General features: G+C 49.1%; 6 protein-coding genes across 6 annotated transcripts; 4 read left to right on the top strand and 2 right to left on the bottom strand.

Moving 5' to 3' along the window:
• Positions 1 to 173: 173 nt before the first annotated feature.
• On the bottom strand, positions 174 to 2,220 carry N7446_007363 (aminotransferase-like domain-containing protein; the record flags this gene model as incomplete). The annotated part of the gene is made up of 8 exons (XM_058516108.1): positions 174 to 431; positions 492 to 1,316; positions 1,366 to 1,460; positions 1,499 to 1,666; positions 1,719 to 1,761; positions 1,817 to 1,848; positions 1,934 to 1,970; positions 2,050 to 2,220. 8 exons carry the CDS (start codon positions 2,218 to 2,220, stop codon positions 174 to 176), a joined length of 1,629 nt encoding a protein of 542 aa, XP_058373286.1.
• A 622-nt stretch (positions 2,221 to 2,842) lies between these two features.
• Positions 2,843 to 4,848, bottom strand: N7446_007364 (uncharacterized protein; the record flags this gene model as incomplete). Its single annotated transcript, XM_058516109.1, has 4 exons — positions 2,843 to 4,471; positions 4,570 to 4,692; positions 4,749 to 4,795; positions 4,827 to 4,848. 4 exons carry the CDS (start codon positions 4,846 to 4,848, stop codon positions 2,843 to 2,845), a joined length of 1,821 nt encoding a protein of 606 aa, XP_058373287.1.
• Positions 4,849 to 7,677: 2,829 nt separating this feature from the next.
• N7446_007365 (uncharacterized protein) lies at positions 7,678 to 9,019 on the top strand (the record flags this gene model as incomplete). The annotated part of the gene is made up of 5 exons (XM_058516110.1): positions 7,678 to 7,839; positions 7,891 to 7,998; positions 8,052 to 8,447; positions 8,498 to 8,561; positions 8,613 to 9,019. The coding sequence occupies 5 exons, from the start codon at positions 7,678 to 7,680 to the stop codon at positions 9,017 to 9,019; spliced, it is 1,137 nt and encodes a 378-aa protein (XP_058373288.1).
• A 715-nt stretch (positions 9,020 to 9,734) lies between these two features.
• N7446_007366 (T6SS phospholipase effector Tle1-like catalytic domain-containing protein) lies at positions 9,735 to 11,773 on the top strand (the record flags this gene model as incomplete). Its single annotated transcript, XM_058516111.1, has 2 exons — positions 9,735 to 10,473; positions 10,530 to 11,773. The coding sequence occupies 2 exons, from the start codon at positions 9,735 to 9,737 to the stop codon at positions 11,771 to 11,773; spliced, it is 1,983 nt and encodes a 660-aa protein (XP_058373289.1).
• A 617-nt stretch (positions 11,774 to 12,390) lies between these two features.
• N7446_007367 (IQ calmodulin-binding motif protein) lies at positions 12,391 to 14,579 on the top strand (the record flags this gene model as incomplete). Its single annotated transcript, XM_058516112.1, has 6 exons — positions 12,391 to 12,645; positions 12,698 to 13,003; positions 13,070 to 13,583; positions 13,638 to 13,769; positions 13,822 to 14,214; positions 14,305 to 14,579. The coding sequence occupies 6 exons, from the start codon at positions 12,391 to 12,393 to the stop codon at positions 14,577 to 14,579; spliced, it is 1,875 nt and encodes a 624-aa protein (XP_058373290.1).
• A 372-nt stretch (positions 14,580 to 14,951) lies between these two features.
• On the top strand, positions 14,952 to 16,500 carry N7446_007368 (putative 2-methylcitrate dehydratase (PrpD); the record flags this gene model as incomplete). The annotated part of the gene is made up of 2 exons (XM_058516113.1): positions 14,952 to 15,282; positions 15,365 to 16,500. The coding sequence occupies 2 exons, from the start codon at positions 14,952 to 14,954 to the stop codon at positions 16,498 to 16,500; spliced, it is 1,467 nt and encodes a 488-aa protein (XP_058373291.1).
• Between the last annotated feature and the right edge of the window lie 63 nt (positions 16,501 to 16,563).

A 16,563-nucleotide genomic window follows, 5' to 3' on the forward strand; every position in this document is an offset into this window, starting at 1 on the left:
GCGACCTTCAAGGGAGCTATCAAAGCACGTTTTTGAAAACTGCAAGTCTACCATCTAGAACCCGAAACTAAATGAATCAATGCACCCTCGTCCAATAGAGGGAGATTCGTCAAAATCGTAGACCACTACTGACTCGGTCGTAAGGAAAAGGGAGACATATAGTCACTCTTGACTTACAGACCGAACTGACTCCGGAGAGACCCCGCGAAGCGAGAAATCGCTTCATCAATCTTTTCCGATGAGGCGGCGGCAAATGTAGCACGGAAAAACATCTTCTCCTCGACGGTGTCGTGGTCAGGCTTGAACCAGCTACCACGGGAAAGGAGGACACCTGCTTCCACGGCGGACAGGAAGATCTCCTCTTCGATCTGGGCGTGGGTCTTGCCGGCCGCAATGCCGGGGTGCTTGTGCCAGTCGATTTCGATCCAGTGCTAAGCAGCGGGTTAATATGGTAAGATTAAAAGCGGAGAAAATGTTAGTGGGAAACTTACGAACATGCCTGCCGCGGGGGCAGCCCAGTGGGCAATTTCACGGGGCAGGTGCTTCTCACAAGCGTGAACGAGCGAGTCACGACGAGCAGTGTACGACATGCGCAGGTTAATCAACCAATCCAGGTATCCCGAGTGACCCCAGTGCTCGTCTAGAAGCTTGAAGAGAGCAATCTGAGAAATACCACTAGGGTTTTGCGAAGAGGTCTCAAAGTTACGGATGAAGCGCTCGATGATCTGCTCCGAGGCGACGATCCAGCCAACTCGCGTGCCGGGCGACACGACCTTGGAGAAGGATTCGAGACGGACGACACGGCCATCAACGTCCATGCTGAGGAATGACGGGGTAAGAGACTTGATGAAGTCCTCGTGGGTTGCAGGAGGAGGCACGGGCTCGGCATCCTCACCGACGTAGGGCTGCATCTGCAGGAAGTAGTAAGGCTCGTCCTCGACGATGATGACGTCGTGCTTCTGTGCGACCTTGTAGACGGCGCGGCGGCGTTCGGCGGACTGGGTGGCGCCAGTGGGGTTCTGGCCTGTTGGGATGGTGTACAGTACGAATGGCTTGCGGGCACCACGGGCCTTTTCGTCCCAATTGCTGAGGATGTCGTCCATAGACTCGGGGAGGAGACCCTGCTCGTCCATTGCGACGCCTACGGCCTTCAGGCCCAAAGGGAATGCGGTCTCAGCTGCGCTGGCGAATGTGTACTCTTCCATGATGATGTAGTCGCCACGCTCGCAGAGCAAGCGCAGAGTGGTGTCCCAAGCATAGGTGCTACCGGCTGTCAGGGTGCATTGCCAGTCGGAGTAGGGAGGTTTGTGAATGAGCTGATTTTATTAGTATTCACCGAGTTGTTGAAGATGGTATTGCACTTACTTCTGTGTGCTCGGTGATAAAACGAAGCAATTGCGCAGCACCGGTAGCTTGGCCGTAGTTAAGCGCAATTTCCAGGTCCGCAATATAAATCAGTCCTGCGCAATATCTATACATATAACTTCACGATACTCACCGAATGTGCTGCTTCCATCTTGGATATCATGCTTTCCAGCGCGCAGCACGGTGCCAGACTCGCGAGTAGCCTCCGGGGAGAACCCGGGGGGAGTGGGGACCTTAATATCAAGGTGCTCGAAGGGGAAGTATTCGGGCGAGGGCAGTCCACCACCAAGGGAGATAAGGCCTGAAATAATAATTAGCATTTAGGTTCAGCCAAGACAAACTGTTCTTCTCACCAGGGTTCTTCAAGTACCTAGCGGCAGTCTTCAAAGTTGAAGGCTGTGGAAGAGCATTAGCGATGGGGACTTTGAATTACGCGATTAAGCGTGCGCACCTTGCGAGACTTGGCTTCCAGTGAAAAGTGGTCTAAGCAAGAGAACAAGTCAGTATGAATGAACATCTATTGACCAAAATATGGCGTCCGGCATTTCATCAGAATAGTTAGACTTACGGTCAAACCGCTTGGCCTTGGGCTTGGTATAGCAGATCTAGTGAACCAAAACACATATCAGCACTCTGGTCTTATATCCCTCACTCCCATCTCCGTCTAATCTGGAGGTATCATACCGGACTCTTAAACATATCACTGCTGCATGCCGCGGCCACGCCAGTGGGCATCTTTGCCGTCTTCGCTCTCCATGCAGAAATGCCATTGACGGTCAAGGGATCAGGGACAGGGACGGCAGTGGTATCAGTGACGGCCACGAGGTCGACATCGAGAGGTGCTGGGGGACTCATTGTAATCGAGCGGTGTAATTATCAAAAGCGGAATCGGCGTTTTATGTGCGACAATAAGTGGAGGGTAGCTATGCGCACAAACGTCGGAGTGTCGTGCTATTGCGTGCGAGGACAGAGCCGTAGGTCTCGAGAGATCAAAACAATGCAAGTGTCAAGGAGGCAAAGAATTGGCGATATCCGAGGAACTGATCTCGGCATTCTTTTTATCTTAACGTTATCCACTCGGCACATGACTCATACTCCGAACACTCCGATGAGTCCGCTTGGGGATAGTTAAATAGTCACGAAGTATATATTTCTGTTATCTAATGACGGAGTATTCGGAGAAACAGGGTTATAGTTAGACTTCACTGAATGCCACCAACAGCTTGTCAATTGTTGGGCGCGGGGCTCTTGCGCGGTTTTAGTATTACAATACAGTCGGCGGAATGGTGACGAATTGGAGAATAATACGGAAATACCAAAACACGCCCCGCGTCTAGATAAGGCTATCGCCGGCATCGGCGCGATAAGCTTTGGGAAGTAAAGAACTGCCACCACAACTAAACAACAGTTGTGAAGTCTCCATTTATTTGCCTGTATAGAGCTGCAGCTACACAAAACAGAGTATATTGTCTAATACTTATGACTTCTCCACATATTTCCCAATGGTCCCATCAAGCTGCGCTTCCAACACCGCTGATTTCCCACTCAAAACACTCTGGATAGCCTCAGGAAGCTTCTGTGTAAGCTCAGCAACAGTGGCTGCACGACCACCCCAGACCTCACCACCCGCCGCAGCAATAGCAATTCCCGCATAGTCGGGCGTAGGCGCAAAAGAGATATTGAGGTCCTCGTTGGTAGCACGGGATCCGTCCCCCTCAGGATGAACGAGAAGCATGCTTCGCCGAGGGGCATTCCAGCCCTTATTGTTCAGCACAATCGTCAAAATGGGAATTCCATAGCGGCGAGCAATCCAGTAAACAGATCCAGGGACTGAGAATAGGAACGTGCCATCTCCGACGACTTGACAGACAAACTTGCCCTTTCCGGGTCCGCCATGCTGCACATCGCTGGCCAGCTTGATGCCAAGTGCACCTCCACCGGACCAACCCAGTCCACCTCCTCCACAGTTGATCCATGATTGGGGCAATGTGGCTGAAACCTGATCTGCAACCCAGTGGGAATTGGTTACAGCCTCGATGGCCCAGATCGTATCAGTTGGAACACCCTGGCGGACCTGTGCCATAAGATAATTGATATTCAAGGAGGCTCCATCACCGCCCTCAGGAACAACGGCCAGATCGGCGATCTCCTGTCGGCGCTTCAAGTATTCTTCATCCCGGCAATGTCCCATGATAATATTCTCCTTTGATCCAATGAACTTCTGCAAAGACCCCTGGGCAGCAACATAGTCATTAATCTGCTTCAGTGCGGTAGAAGAGTCCGCACGGAATGTTGCCATGGAATGGATATAGAAAACCGGAATCTGCTGCTTCAAAGGGTCCACATCGATGTGAATTATCTTCGCCGATTCAGACGGTTTGAACTGTGTCGGAACCCAGGGGACATCACAGTCAATAACGAGAATCAGATCTGCCGTTCCGACCACGTCATGCCCCGGATATCTCAAGCCCAGCCAGCCTGGGTGGTTAGCAGGGAAACACATATCACTACCACCGGTGTCCAATACGCGGATTCCCTTGAAGTTATTCGCCAATGTCACCAGCTCTGTCACTGCTTGAGCCTTCCGTCCACTGTACCCAGCAATAATAAGAGGTTGTTTCGCAGCCGCAAGCTCAGATGCAATCAGTTCAACACCAGAGCTCGGCAATGCAGCCGGAGAAACAGGACCCCAGACGCTCTGGTTCAATTGATATGGCTCAATATCCTCCTCCATAACCTCGCGAGCACCAACAAGGTAGACAGGACCTTTCGGGTCACTAGTCGCAAACTGCAAAGCCCGATTCACGATCTGCTTAACGTTCTTGCCAGACTTGATCTCGCCGGAGTACCGACAATACTGAGAGACGATCTGTTTCTGATCTGGTACATCCTGAATCCAGTGGATATATTCCGTACGGGAGCCTCGCATCTCGCCCTCGATCGTGTAAGGCGATAGACCAGCAAAGATTAGAACCGGGGCACGTCCACACGAGGCGTTGTGCACTGCTGCTCCTAATCCTTGCGTGCCAACATCGACGTGTACTATCACTGCTTGCGGTTTGCCGGTTAAGCGGGCGTAGCCGTCTGCCATTGAGAGTGCGACCATCTATACGTGTGCACATGTTCAGCGGGGTTCGTAAGGTTCCATCCCCGGTCGAGATGCAACTAGTCGGGGATATGTTGTAGGCCGGATGATGGACGTACCTCATTGGGACAGGTGATTATTGTAGGGAATTGGTCTTTCTTTTCTTTCTGGCCTTTTACCATGGCTTCGAGGATCGAGGGATGGTCGGATCCCAGATTGACGAAGACATGGCTGACGCCGCCCTATAGATCAGAACAGTTAGCTTTGAGATAGTGAAGCTAGACTGTTTGTGACATACCTCCCAGAGAGCTTCGAAGAAAGCAAAGGAAGCTGTATACACCCTAGCTTATGTGAGCAATGATGACGATGTTTGTACGAGAGGAGCAAAACTCGTACATGTTGGAGTTCTATAAGATTCTAAGTTGTTGAATGACACAAAGGGGTAGTCTGCTTCCAAATTCCAAAGAGAATCTAGCAATTATGAAGAAAGAGACCTCGGGGAGGGGAAAGTATATTGATAAAGCACCAAATGCTGGAGAAGCGGAACTGGATTTCGGCCACAACTCCGATGAGGAGACGTGGGGGGACTGCTCGAACCAACCCCGACTGGCTGAAATGAATACAAAAATATATTTCTCGGTTATAGTTTGCAAAGAAAACCATGTCCGATTCATTTTTATTATCATTTTGTTATCATTTTGGGGGGCTTAAGGTTGTAAAGTAGCTAGGCCCTGGTTCTGTATCGTGGTCGACGAGGGGTAAGTTAATTTGTAAACGGGTATCGGTCTCCGAGCTGTGTTAACTAGTCAATATTGATACTTGATTTAACAATATAAGGGTAAGATAGTTACGGTAGTCTATTACCGCCACTATTTCAAAACTTATTCTACTAGTAGAATATTAATGTACTATATATAAAGGTATACCATACCGTATAGCTGGGAGGTGAAGAGAGAGGAAGAAATATAGTGGCGGCAATAGACTACCGTCGGGATGCTCCTACCGCTATTTCACGAGTAACGCTAACCAATCCACGTAATACAAATGAACCTAGCCTGGCTATCTTGCTTCACTCACTTAGTATGCTTGATCAAAACGCCACCGCTGGCTTAGAAACACACTGCAAGTTGTGAACGTGATGATTTCCCTAGCCAGTTTGATCCCATCACTGGTCGAGTGTATTGGATTCAAAGCCGCCTTTTGTGTTTTATATCCTATCTGCTGTTTTTTGTGCAGGATATTTGGCTGAGGAGGAAATTTGAAAAAAAAAAAAGTCCTACTTGTTAGTTCAAAATGAAACCAAGATTAAACGGCAATCAACTATTTTCGGGGTAGTCGTTCACTTAAAAGATATTATTGAAGCTTGAAAACATAGTGGACAATCTGAACGAGCCAACAATTACCCGATTCTTTATAAGGTCAAAGATTGACCCAGCTGAATCGACAGATACTTGGATTTCAGAAGTTCAGAATAATAATGCGAATAAGGTTCGTCCTTGTAAAGCATTCTTCTAGTATCCAAGAACCTTAAGGCAAATTAGCATGTTGTCGCGAAACCTACAATAGGGGTCATAAGTAAAGGGCATAACTAAAAGGACCCCTATTTTGACCAGTCGGACCCTACCTACGTTCACTAAACCCGATTAGGTCTCATGCAGTTATTGTATTTTCAATGCATTAAACGGTAAAAATGCATCAATTTTTTGGCAATGCTAATGCCCCCAAGAATTGGCGGTCATGGATCCGAGGTACTTCTATTTACTATGCAGCCCCTAGTAAAATTAAGTCACTACCAGAGACCAAATCGATTTTGATGTATTTCCTATTTGGGAAGATGCCCGGTACTTTCTAAGGCTATTCATGGTACTCCGGCGCTTCCTAAGGCGACTGGACTAGGCATCCTCACCCTAGGATGCCGATGAAGCTATTCCTAAGCCCTAAGATGTCGCCGGCGAGGTAGGAACGGCTGTAGGCAATGCCTAGGCCGCATTCTGCGCTCCCTAGGATGCCAATGAAGCTATTCCCGATGCCTACGATGTAGGACTACTCGCCGGCGACGTCAGGGGTTTAATTTTACTAAGGGCTGCATAGTAAATAGAAGTACCTCGGATCCATGACCGCCAATTCTTGGGGGCATTAGCATTGCCAAAAGATGGATGCATTTTTACCGTTTAATGCATTGAAAATACAATTACTGCATGAGACCTAATCGCTTTTAGTGAACGTAGGTAGGGTCCGAACGGTCAAAATAGGGGTCCTTTTAGTAATGCCCCTAGGTAAATGTAGAGCGCTATAAAATATTGGACAGTCTCTACACGGAGGCCTGAAGCGAGTATACCGTTTCATACATTAGTTTCGCCCTCCTTCGCCTCTCTTTTCACCTCTTTTTGCCTATTTCAAGTACCTCGGGTTGTTGTTTAAAAATGGTATTGTATGAGGTGGGGATGCGAAAGGACGTATGGCCTATTTTAGTTTGACAAACGTCCCAAACGCCCTCGCCCCGGCTGCCTTCTTATTTTGTCGCATTTTCCTGCCTTTTCCAAGAGTATGAGAGGGGGTTTCAAATAAAAACGAACACTGTTTCGTATCCAAGAAAGACAATGCCTTTGTTATGGACCCTCCCGTCTTCTAGAAAATTCCTTATCTACCAGGAACCCAACAAACCTGGAAGATCTCGATAAGAAATGAAGCCACCATGCATGTCACAATAGCAAACTGGGTACAATTCAAGATCAGAATGCTAAACAATGCCAATACAATCCGAACTAGAACGCAATTTAAAAAGGCCACGCGATCTCGGCACGAGTCACCCCAACCCGATCGCTAGTTCACTAGATCGCGAACCCACAATTATAATTGGACCTTGACACGCCCAGACCAATCCTTCGGGACTAGTACCTGACACTGGCGCACGGCTTTGGTCTCATTTAGGGCTAGAAGCGCTGCAGGTGTCCCTGCTATCGCCTCAATCGTTGCCATGTGCGTGGCACAGATCCTTCGCTCCGGGGTTATTCGAGGAGTTGGGTCTTTTGAAACGCTATATGAAGCCTTTGGTCCCTTGCATCCGGAGGATGTTAAATCTTTATGTTTTGACAGTTTCCCGCTGAATCCTCTCGTTTGAAAACGGTACTCATTGTTCAGTACCGGAAAAATGCTATTTGAGCGGTATCAGTGAGTTGTTAGCTTACGAAGGTTCATTCGAGTCATTACCTATCCACATCGCCAAAATGGGTCCCGCGATGCCCCTCGTCGATCGGAGTCTGGCGATCTTCCTTGTGTCAATTATCATAATGTCGATTTCCGTTATAGCGGTTTCATTGAGGAGTTTCGTTCGCCTAAGCATCGTTCGTGCTTTTGGGTGGGATGATGGTTTGATGGTTGCAGCGCTGGTCAGTTACTTGTTATCCTGGTATGAAGATTGTTCGTTGACTTTGTAGCAGGCGCTGTTTATCATGTTGAACACCTGTTGCATTCTTGGATCAATGAACGGGGTTGGCCATCCCTATGAAGACTTTACAAGCAATGTTGTCTTCAAGAAAGCACTGGTGGTAAGTTGTTCCCATGAGTATACTTTCATGGCTTGCTAATTCATTTTCAATAGTGGTGGTGGCTTGGTCAAATGATCTACATCTGGGCAGGCTCAGTCGCCAAAATATCCATTGCGCTTGCCCTCCTTCGCTTGACGATCAAAAAATCTCATCGCCTGATCCTTTGGGGCCTAATTGGTACTGTTATTTCCATTGGCCTCTTGTTCTGGTTTTTTTTACTATTCAACTGCCAACCAATTGGCTACTTCTGGCAACAAGTGGATCAAGGAAGTAAAGGGAGCTGTCTGCCCTTGTCTACTCTGCTGGGCATTACCTATTTTTACAGCTCTGTGACTATCTTGTGTGATTTGACTCTCGGCATTCTACCCGCTTTCCTGGTATGGAACCTGCAAATGAACCACAGGACAAAGCTGGCCGTGGGAGGAATCCTCAGTTTGGCTGCGCTGTATGTGACGTTGACCCATATTGCAGGTGGAAGAGAGTTGCTAACATTCACCAGGGCAAGTGTGGCAGTAATCATCCGAATCCCCTTTTACAATCCTACGCCGATGCAGACTTCCTATGTACGCTGCCTACCGACCACCTGTACCCCCACCCAACTAACAAATATCTAGACTCAACCTTCCAAATCGCCATTTGGTCCGTCATCGAGACCGGCCTCGGAATCACAGCGGGCAGCCTCATCACCCTCCGCCCTCTTTTCCGCTGGCTCCTAGACGGAACTATGGCCTACAGTCGAAATACCCCCGGCGCAAACAGGAGCTCACGCAAATACCAACTGTCCAGTTTAAAGCTGGACAGCTCGAAAGGGGCCCGGGACCCCAGCTACTGGAGGCCTGACCTCGATCCCGATGATAACAAAAGTATCATTATTACTATTTCATCGCCGCGGAGACAGCAATTTAATCTCACCAATAGCAGTGAGGAGGCTTTGTATCCTGAGCTTGGCTTGACGCTATCCAGAAATCATGTTACTATCCAGAAGACTTTTGAACAGGTCGTTACAGAGCTACCGAAATAGACTTTCCAGTGTGACCACAACATCTACACAATTAACCAGGATAGTCGAGATTGAGTTGTATAGTAAGAAAAAGTAGCTGACCATGCGAGCAACCCAAGATTAAGTTTCCTAATCAGGCTAGCTTCCCCGGATTTCGCCTGTCCCAACTCTGGAGTCACAAAAAGTCCACCTGTTGTTCTAGTTGCTAGTCCTCTACTAGTTCTTATCTAAGAGTACCATGCCAAAGCCAACGGCCTTCCCGAGAACCCCAAGCCTCACTCTCGCTTATTTCAGCAGAATCAATACGGGGCCAACACGTGGGGCGTGGACGCCTGAGGAAAACCAACGACGATAGCCGGCCATGATTGGACGATAACTGCCTACTGCTGAAATCGGCTTGCCTGATTTACGCACTGCCACTATCCCCTCAGCAGCTGAAGATGCAAGTTGAAATGGGGGCAAGCTGAATGGCCCGCTTTGGGCTTAGACTGCCGAAAGTGGCGTTGGGTGTTCGTGCACGGTGGGCGGGCTAGAATGTGATAGGTTCGTTTGAACTGTGAGTAAAGGTGATAATTTAGAGCGAGGTTCGGGGTTAGCTCTATTATTTGCTTTTTGAGGGGTGTGGACGTGTCGGGGAGGGATTTTTTAAATAGAAGGCTGTGTTCGCGCTGTTCGCAGGGCAGAGACCTTCTCAACAATCCTTAATTTATTTTCGCTTCTTTCGTTGCTCCTAATCATGTCGCTATGTCGCGAGCCCCGTGAGAATGTCAAGATAACCCCCGTTCGCAAACGTATCATCATCTGCTGTGACGGGACATGGCAGTCCTCCGTATCGGGCAAGAAGAACGTCCCGTCAAACGTCACTCGCCTCTGCCGCGCTCTGAACGGGTTTGGAATCGACGAGAATGGTGAACAGTGGCAACAGATTGTATGGTACGACTCCGGAGTCGGCACTACTTCCCTCGCCATTGGTAAGAAGATTGAAGGAGCCATCGGCCAAGGACTCGAAGGCAACGTCATCGAAGCATATAACTTCTGCGTGATGAACTATTCCCCCGGCGACCAGATTATGTGCTTTGGTTTCTCGAGAGGCGCGTACACGGCTCGTACTATTGCCGGGTTGATTTCCGATGTTGGTATTTGCAGCAAGCAGGATCTCAACCGTTTCCCAGACCTCTGGGAGGCTTACAAGAACCGACCGCAAAGGGGAGAACGGTTCTATTGCAGTGATCGCTGGTTTGAGTGGATGGAGGGTAAGGCTGATGAGCACCAGGGCGCTAAAGGTGAGGACTTTGTTTTTGCGGAGCGCGCTAAGGGTGACTGGGCTCAGCCAGGCTCTCGGATTGTGGAGGTTGTTGGTGTTTATGACACCGTTGGTTCCATTGGCTTGCCTGCAGTGCTTGGTGTTAAATTGCCATCGAAGTGGTTGTGGTGGGCGGATCAGGCTGGATGGCAGAATGTTACACTTTCAGCAAGTAAGACCCCTCTTCTTTGGTCATCGATTGCTGAGATACTGACTATGGCTTCTTAGATGTCAAACATGCTTTCCAGGCTTTGGCTCTCGATGAGCACCGCGAGGCCTTTTCACCCACGCTATGGTATCTCCCGAGATTCGGCGAAGCTAAGGCGAGCGATATCGAAGCACAGAAGATAGTTATCGAAGAAAAAGCTGAAGAATGGGACAAGCTGTTGCAAGCTGCAATCGACCTCAAGTCGAGTGGAAAGGCTACTGACAAGGAGGTCAACGATGCTGCCGTCGAGCTTAACAAAGTGGCAAGAGCCTTGAACCAGGCGAGTCGCGAGCTTTTGCGGATGGAAGACGATGTAAACCACCAGCTCAACCCTCGTACGCTAAAACAGGTGTGGTTCCCCGGCTACCACATTCACATTGGTGGCGGCTCGAACACAACCCTGAAGAAAGAAGGTGACATGGAAGAGATGTCCAACATCACCTTCTCATGGATGCTGGACCAGATCAAACCCTTCCTATTCTTGAACGAGGAATACCTATACATTGAAAGAGGCGATAGGGATCGCGAAATCTCGACCATTCCCGAGGACCCTCTGGAAAACGAGTCCTGGGGATCATGGCTTGGACGCAATGCCGCAGCAACAGCCTCTGCAATCCGTCACCCCTTCACAGCAGCCGTCAAGCCCGTCCAGAAATTCCGCAAATACGGCTGGGGAACCGGTAACCTGGAAGATAGCTTCACACCTTTATACTACCTCAACGGATCTTTGCGACGCACTCCCGGAAATGAAGTTCTGGACAGCAACAACCAGCCACTCGGTGATACCTGCGAGTTCATCCATCCGGTTGTTGGGTACAGGGTGAAGACGAAGGGCTACAAACCCATTGGTGGTGCGCATTACTTCCGCTATCAGACGACGTACAAGGATGCGAAGGATCATGATAAGGAGAAGCCGTGCTTTGAGTACGAGATCGGTAATGCACGCAGGCCATTGCGTGAGTGGCAACTGGGTGGACCTGATTCTTATGAGAGGCTGGCTATTGCTGGCGAGGAGGCTTACGAGTATGTCGCCGAATTGGATGAGGCGTTGGGGGTCAAAAAGACCCCTGGGTTCTGTGGGGGTGATTTTCAGCAGGAAAGATTTACCCAGGGTGGATTTCAACCCGTTCCATTCTCTCAAGGAGGATTTAAGCAGAATGGCTTTCAAGAGCAAAGGGATTTCCAATCGACCGGCTTTGAAAGCAAGCGCTTCCAAATGACTTCGGGGGAAACCTTGATTGAGGAAACGGTGACTCGAGGGTGATTGGGGTGTGGAACTATATTGCCAAATATCCGGATGGCCCCCGTATATGATTATTTCACAATTTAATGTTTATATCAGTTGCTTCTGACCTTGGGGCCTCGGGAGGGCCAAACCCCGAATTGACATAGCAACGAGGTGAGACGAAAGACGGACTCGCTTGTGCGCCGAAGGAGCACACAGGTGCAGCTCCAACCTTGGAAAACTTGCCCTTAGTATGGCATAGAGAAAGTACCGAGAAAGCCTCAGAAATGGCCTAAAAATAGGCCAGGAGCCGGTTCACACATGGACATGTGTGCCACTGAACCCTGTTTCTCGCGAAAACAAGCATTGTGGAGTGCATTTGGCTGGATAGGTGACGTCGAACGGTAGCCCTATGACCCCACAGGGCTGAAATTCTCAATCTCCATTCTGAGCTAGTCCAGTCCTCCAGTTTTTTCCAGATGCTCTGCATTTAGTGAAAGCTAAGATCTACGTCATCGCTGAGGGGAATATATCCATGGAACTTAACTAGATCTGAGATGTCCGTACCTCGGCCTGTACCTGTTCCTTTTCTTCTGCTTTTTGTTATTTTCGTTATCTCTGTTTTCTTCCTCTTGAAGCGCAGATATCAATATACTATGGTCCCACGCAAGGTCTACGAGCTATGTCACCAGCCAGAGACCGTCACCTCGGAGTTAGCGCGCGACCCGTCGCAATGTCCGACAAAGCTCTTCCACAAACTCTTCGAAGGTCACCATCTATCACCTCTACCCAAACATGGGTCAGATTCGAGCTCAGAATCAGCATCGGAATATGAAAAGCTAGACGACTTACAAAAAGCTCGCGCATGTGGAAATTTTGGATCTGCCGAACCGAGCAATCTCTTCTTACAGGTAATTTCCTTGGATCATTTCACTAGGTAAAATCTAACTCCATCCCCTACAGATCTACCATGATGCCTTATGTTCCTTAGAAAAGAACCCCACGTCGGGGGTTGTCTCTCCCCAACTGATGGGAAGTACCGGCGTTGTACCACTAACCATTGTCGCTCCATTACCCGATCTCTGCCGCCATTTAGCGAATTGCATTGCACGCGCCCAACATGAAGTCTTCTTGGGGACCAATTTTTGGGTTTACTCGAATGCGTCGACTTTAGTGACGAATGCTATGCGGGAACTTTCTAAGCGGGCAGGTGAACGAGGTCGGAAGGTCGTTATGAAGATGGTATATGATCGTGGTGATCCTCGTCAGGTGTCTCCCCTATAATCTGGTTCCTATAATGGATGTACTTGTGAGACAGGACTGATATATCAGCAGGCATGGGAAAACCGGCTCAGCGTCCATGAGGACCAGTACACCGGCGGGAAAGTGAAACTTCCCCCAGCGAGCGAGATCCCCAATGTTGATCTCCAGGTTATCAACTTCCATCGGCCGATCTTTGGGACATTCCATGCGAAGTTTACTGTCATCGATCGACGCATGGCACTGCTGCAGAGCAGTAACATCCAGGACAACGACAATGTCGAGATGTTGGCTCATATCGAGGGTCCCATCGTGGATAGTTTTTATGATGCTGCTTTGCTTTCTTGGGGAAAGGTTCTGGAACCTGCACTCCCCCTTTTGAATTCTCCTGCTGCGGATGCTCCTATCCCAAGCTATGAGGAGAAGCGTAATGGTGCTTCTGCTGAGAGTGGTGCTCAGGTTCTTCCTCAGCATACTGTCAAGTCCGAGCATTATGATCTTGATCTCGAACATGAGGCCGAAAGAGTTAATGATAGCGTTATCCCGCGAGGAGAAGAGAAGCCCACGCAGACCGTTAGCCGTCATCTCAGTATGTCCCCGGTGCCCAGCTGATAGTTTATGACCATTTCTGACATTAAACCAGGTACAACAATACAACCTGACACGATAGGCGACGCACCAGACACCGACCAAGACCCCATCTTTACACCATACAGAGTCCTCCCCCACCACGAACCCGTACCAATGGCCCTCGTAAACAGAGAGCCATTCGGATGTAAGAATCCATTCCAATCCCCATCAATTCCAGCCTGCCTAACACTTGGAAGCCCCAAACCACAGCAACTCCCAGACCCCCCAAAACTCAGCCTGGATCTCAGCAATGAACCACGCAACCCACTCAATCCTAATCCAAACCCCAAACATGAACGCTGAACCCCTCCTTGAACCCCTCCTGAACGCAGTCCGCCGCGGCGTTATTGTCTCCTGCTATCTCTGTCTAGGCTACAACGACGCAGGCGAGCTCCTCCCTTTCCAGAATGGGACGAACGAGATGATCGCGAATAGACTTTACAACGCCCTCCAGTCTGATGAGGAGAAGGCGAGACTGAGAGTTTTCTATTACGTTGCCAAGGATCAGACGATGCCTATTCATAACAGTTTTAAGAAGAGGAGTTGCCATATTAAGTTGATGGTTGTTGATGAGCAGATTGCTATTCAGGGTGGGTATTCCATTTCCAATACCTTAATATATGACAGGTAGTATTGCGACTTGGATTGTTATCGCTAACATTATTTCTCTCTCCTACCAGGCAACGGAAACCTCGATACACAGTCCTTTTTCCACAGCCAGGAAATCAACGTTCTTATCGATTCATCGGTGGTTTGTCGTATTTGGCTGGAACTTATTGGTCGCAATCAGAATACTGCTAAGTATGGTGCTGCTAGTGCTAAGGATGGATGCTGGCATCATCCTGAGACTGGTGACATTCCGCCTGGTTCTATTGGGACTGATCCTGGGAGGTTTAGTTGGGCGAAGGGGTTTGTTGGTGCTGTACAGCGTGTGAGAGGTATCGGTGGGTTTTGAGACAGCTTTAGCTATGGACTCCGAGATTATTTCTTTCTATATGTTGTGTGATCTTCATGACATGTTGCTTATTTGCTCATTACTGGATATATATTTCGGCATGATTTGCTATCTTGCTGGGTTATATAGGGCTGTTAACACCAAATCAAAACTTCAAATCATTGAATAAAGTTGCCTAATAAAGCAAGTAAAGACAAATATGACTCCAAAACTTGAGGTAGCACATCATCCTAATCCTTTCAAGAGACATACATGTACAACCGGATCATTCCAGATATGCACCGAAGTCCTCCAGGGCTCTACTAGATGAAGAAATCACCAATTCACCACCATTACACTCTCGTACCAAAATCTTACCTCCTGAAGCCCAAAATGCCAAACCCCTACGATAAACCAATAATGGACATAGTGGACTACGTCTACAAGCACACCCTCGACGAAACCGACGAAAAGATATGGAGCAGCGCGCGAACAGCCCTCCTAGACGCAATGGCCTGCGCAATCTCAACAGCTGCAACAAGTTCCGAATGCATTCGACTCCTCGGTCCCGTTGTTGAAGGGACGACTGTACCGGATGGGTTTCGCGTACCTGGGACGGCGTTGGTGGTTGATCCAGTTACTGGGGCTTTTGGGATGGGGGTTTTGATTCGGTATTTGGATTTTAATGATGCGCTGGGTGGTGTTGAGTGGGGACATCCTTCTGGTATGTTGTTCACGATGATTACGATTATATTGTTATTTGATGATTTGGATGTATGATGCAGGGCTAATATTTTGAATTGTAGATAATCTCGCTGCTATCCTTCCAGTTATGGATTGGTTGGCTCGTTCATCTGCTTCTGGGCGGAGGGTCCATAAAGGCCCGCCGTTAACGATGCAGACGCTTTTGATTGCACTTGTCAAGGCATACGAGGTACAGGGGTGTTATCAGATGCAGAACGCTTTCAATGCCTATGGGATTGACCATGTAGTTCTCGTTAAACTGGCATCCGCTGCCGTTGTTTCTTGGTTGCTTGGGTTGAGTGAGGAGCAAGCCATGGCGACCATTTCGCATGTCTGGATGGATGGTCATCCGAACCGGGTGTACCGGGCGGGTGCTAATACTATCCCGAGAAAAGGGTGGGCGGCGGGTGATGCGGCGAGGAGAGCTGTGCAGTTGGCTCTTATTGTTGAACAGGGCCAGCCTGGGTCGCCCGGTGCTTTGAGTGCGAAGCCGTGGGGGTTCTGGGAGCGGACGTTTGGTGAGGCGGAGTTTAAGTTCCCGCGACCATTTGGGTCTTGGGCGGTGCAGAATGTGTTATTCAAGACTATGCCCGTAGAAGGGCACGCGATCTCGGCGGTGGAGGCCGCCATATTGCACGCTCGGCTGTTTCGACAAAAGGGGCTGTCCGATCCTCTTGGGCAGATCAAACAGATTGATCTTAGAACAACTGCAGCTGCGTATTTGATTGTGAACAAGCAAGGTACGCTGCACAATGCTGCTGACCGTGACCATTGCATTCAGTATGTTGTCGCCTTGGCTTTCTTGAAGGAAGGCCCGCCAGAGGCTGCAGACTACTTAGACAAGAGCCCTTGGGCAACCAGAGAGGAGTTAAGATCGTTGCGAGAGAGAATCATGGTGCGTCCTGACTCGAAGCTTACACAGGATTATTTTGATCTGGATAAGAAGAGCATCGGCGCAGGAATGACGGTCCATCTGGTAGATGGCTCCTCCATGCCTGAAATCTTGGTAGAATACCCCGTGGGACATGCACGGCATCCTCGAACACCGGCAGCGGCACAGAACAAATTTTTCCAGAACATGGGGCAGATGTTCTTAGCAGCGGAGATCGGTCGCATATTGGGGGCGGTTCAAAAGCCAGGTCTGCCAGTCTCAGACTTTGTGGATCTGTTTGTTCCGACGGGAAAGGCGAGACTGTAGATGACCAGACAGACTCGGAGCCATGAATGTGTGATGGCGCAAGCCGACAGTATCGATGATTAT

Source organism: Penicillium canescens (assembly GCF_028828765.1).
Source record: "Penicillium canescens strain IBT 15451 chromosome Unknown utg000004l_segment0_segment0, whole genome shotgun sequence".
In the NCBI taxonomy this organism is placed as follows: domain Eukaryota; kingdom Fungi; phylum Ascomycota; class Eurotiomycetes; order Eurotiales; family Aspergillaceae; genus Penicillium; species Penicillium canescens.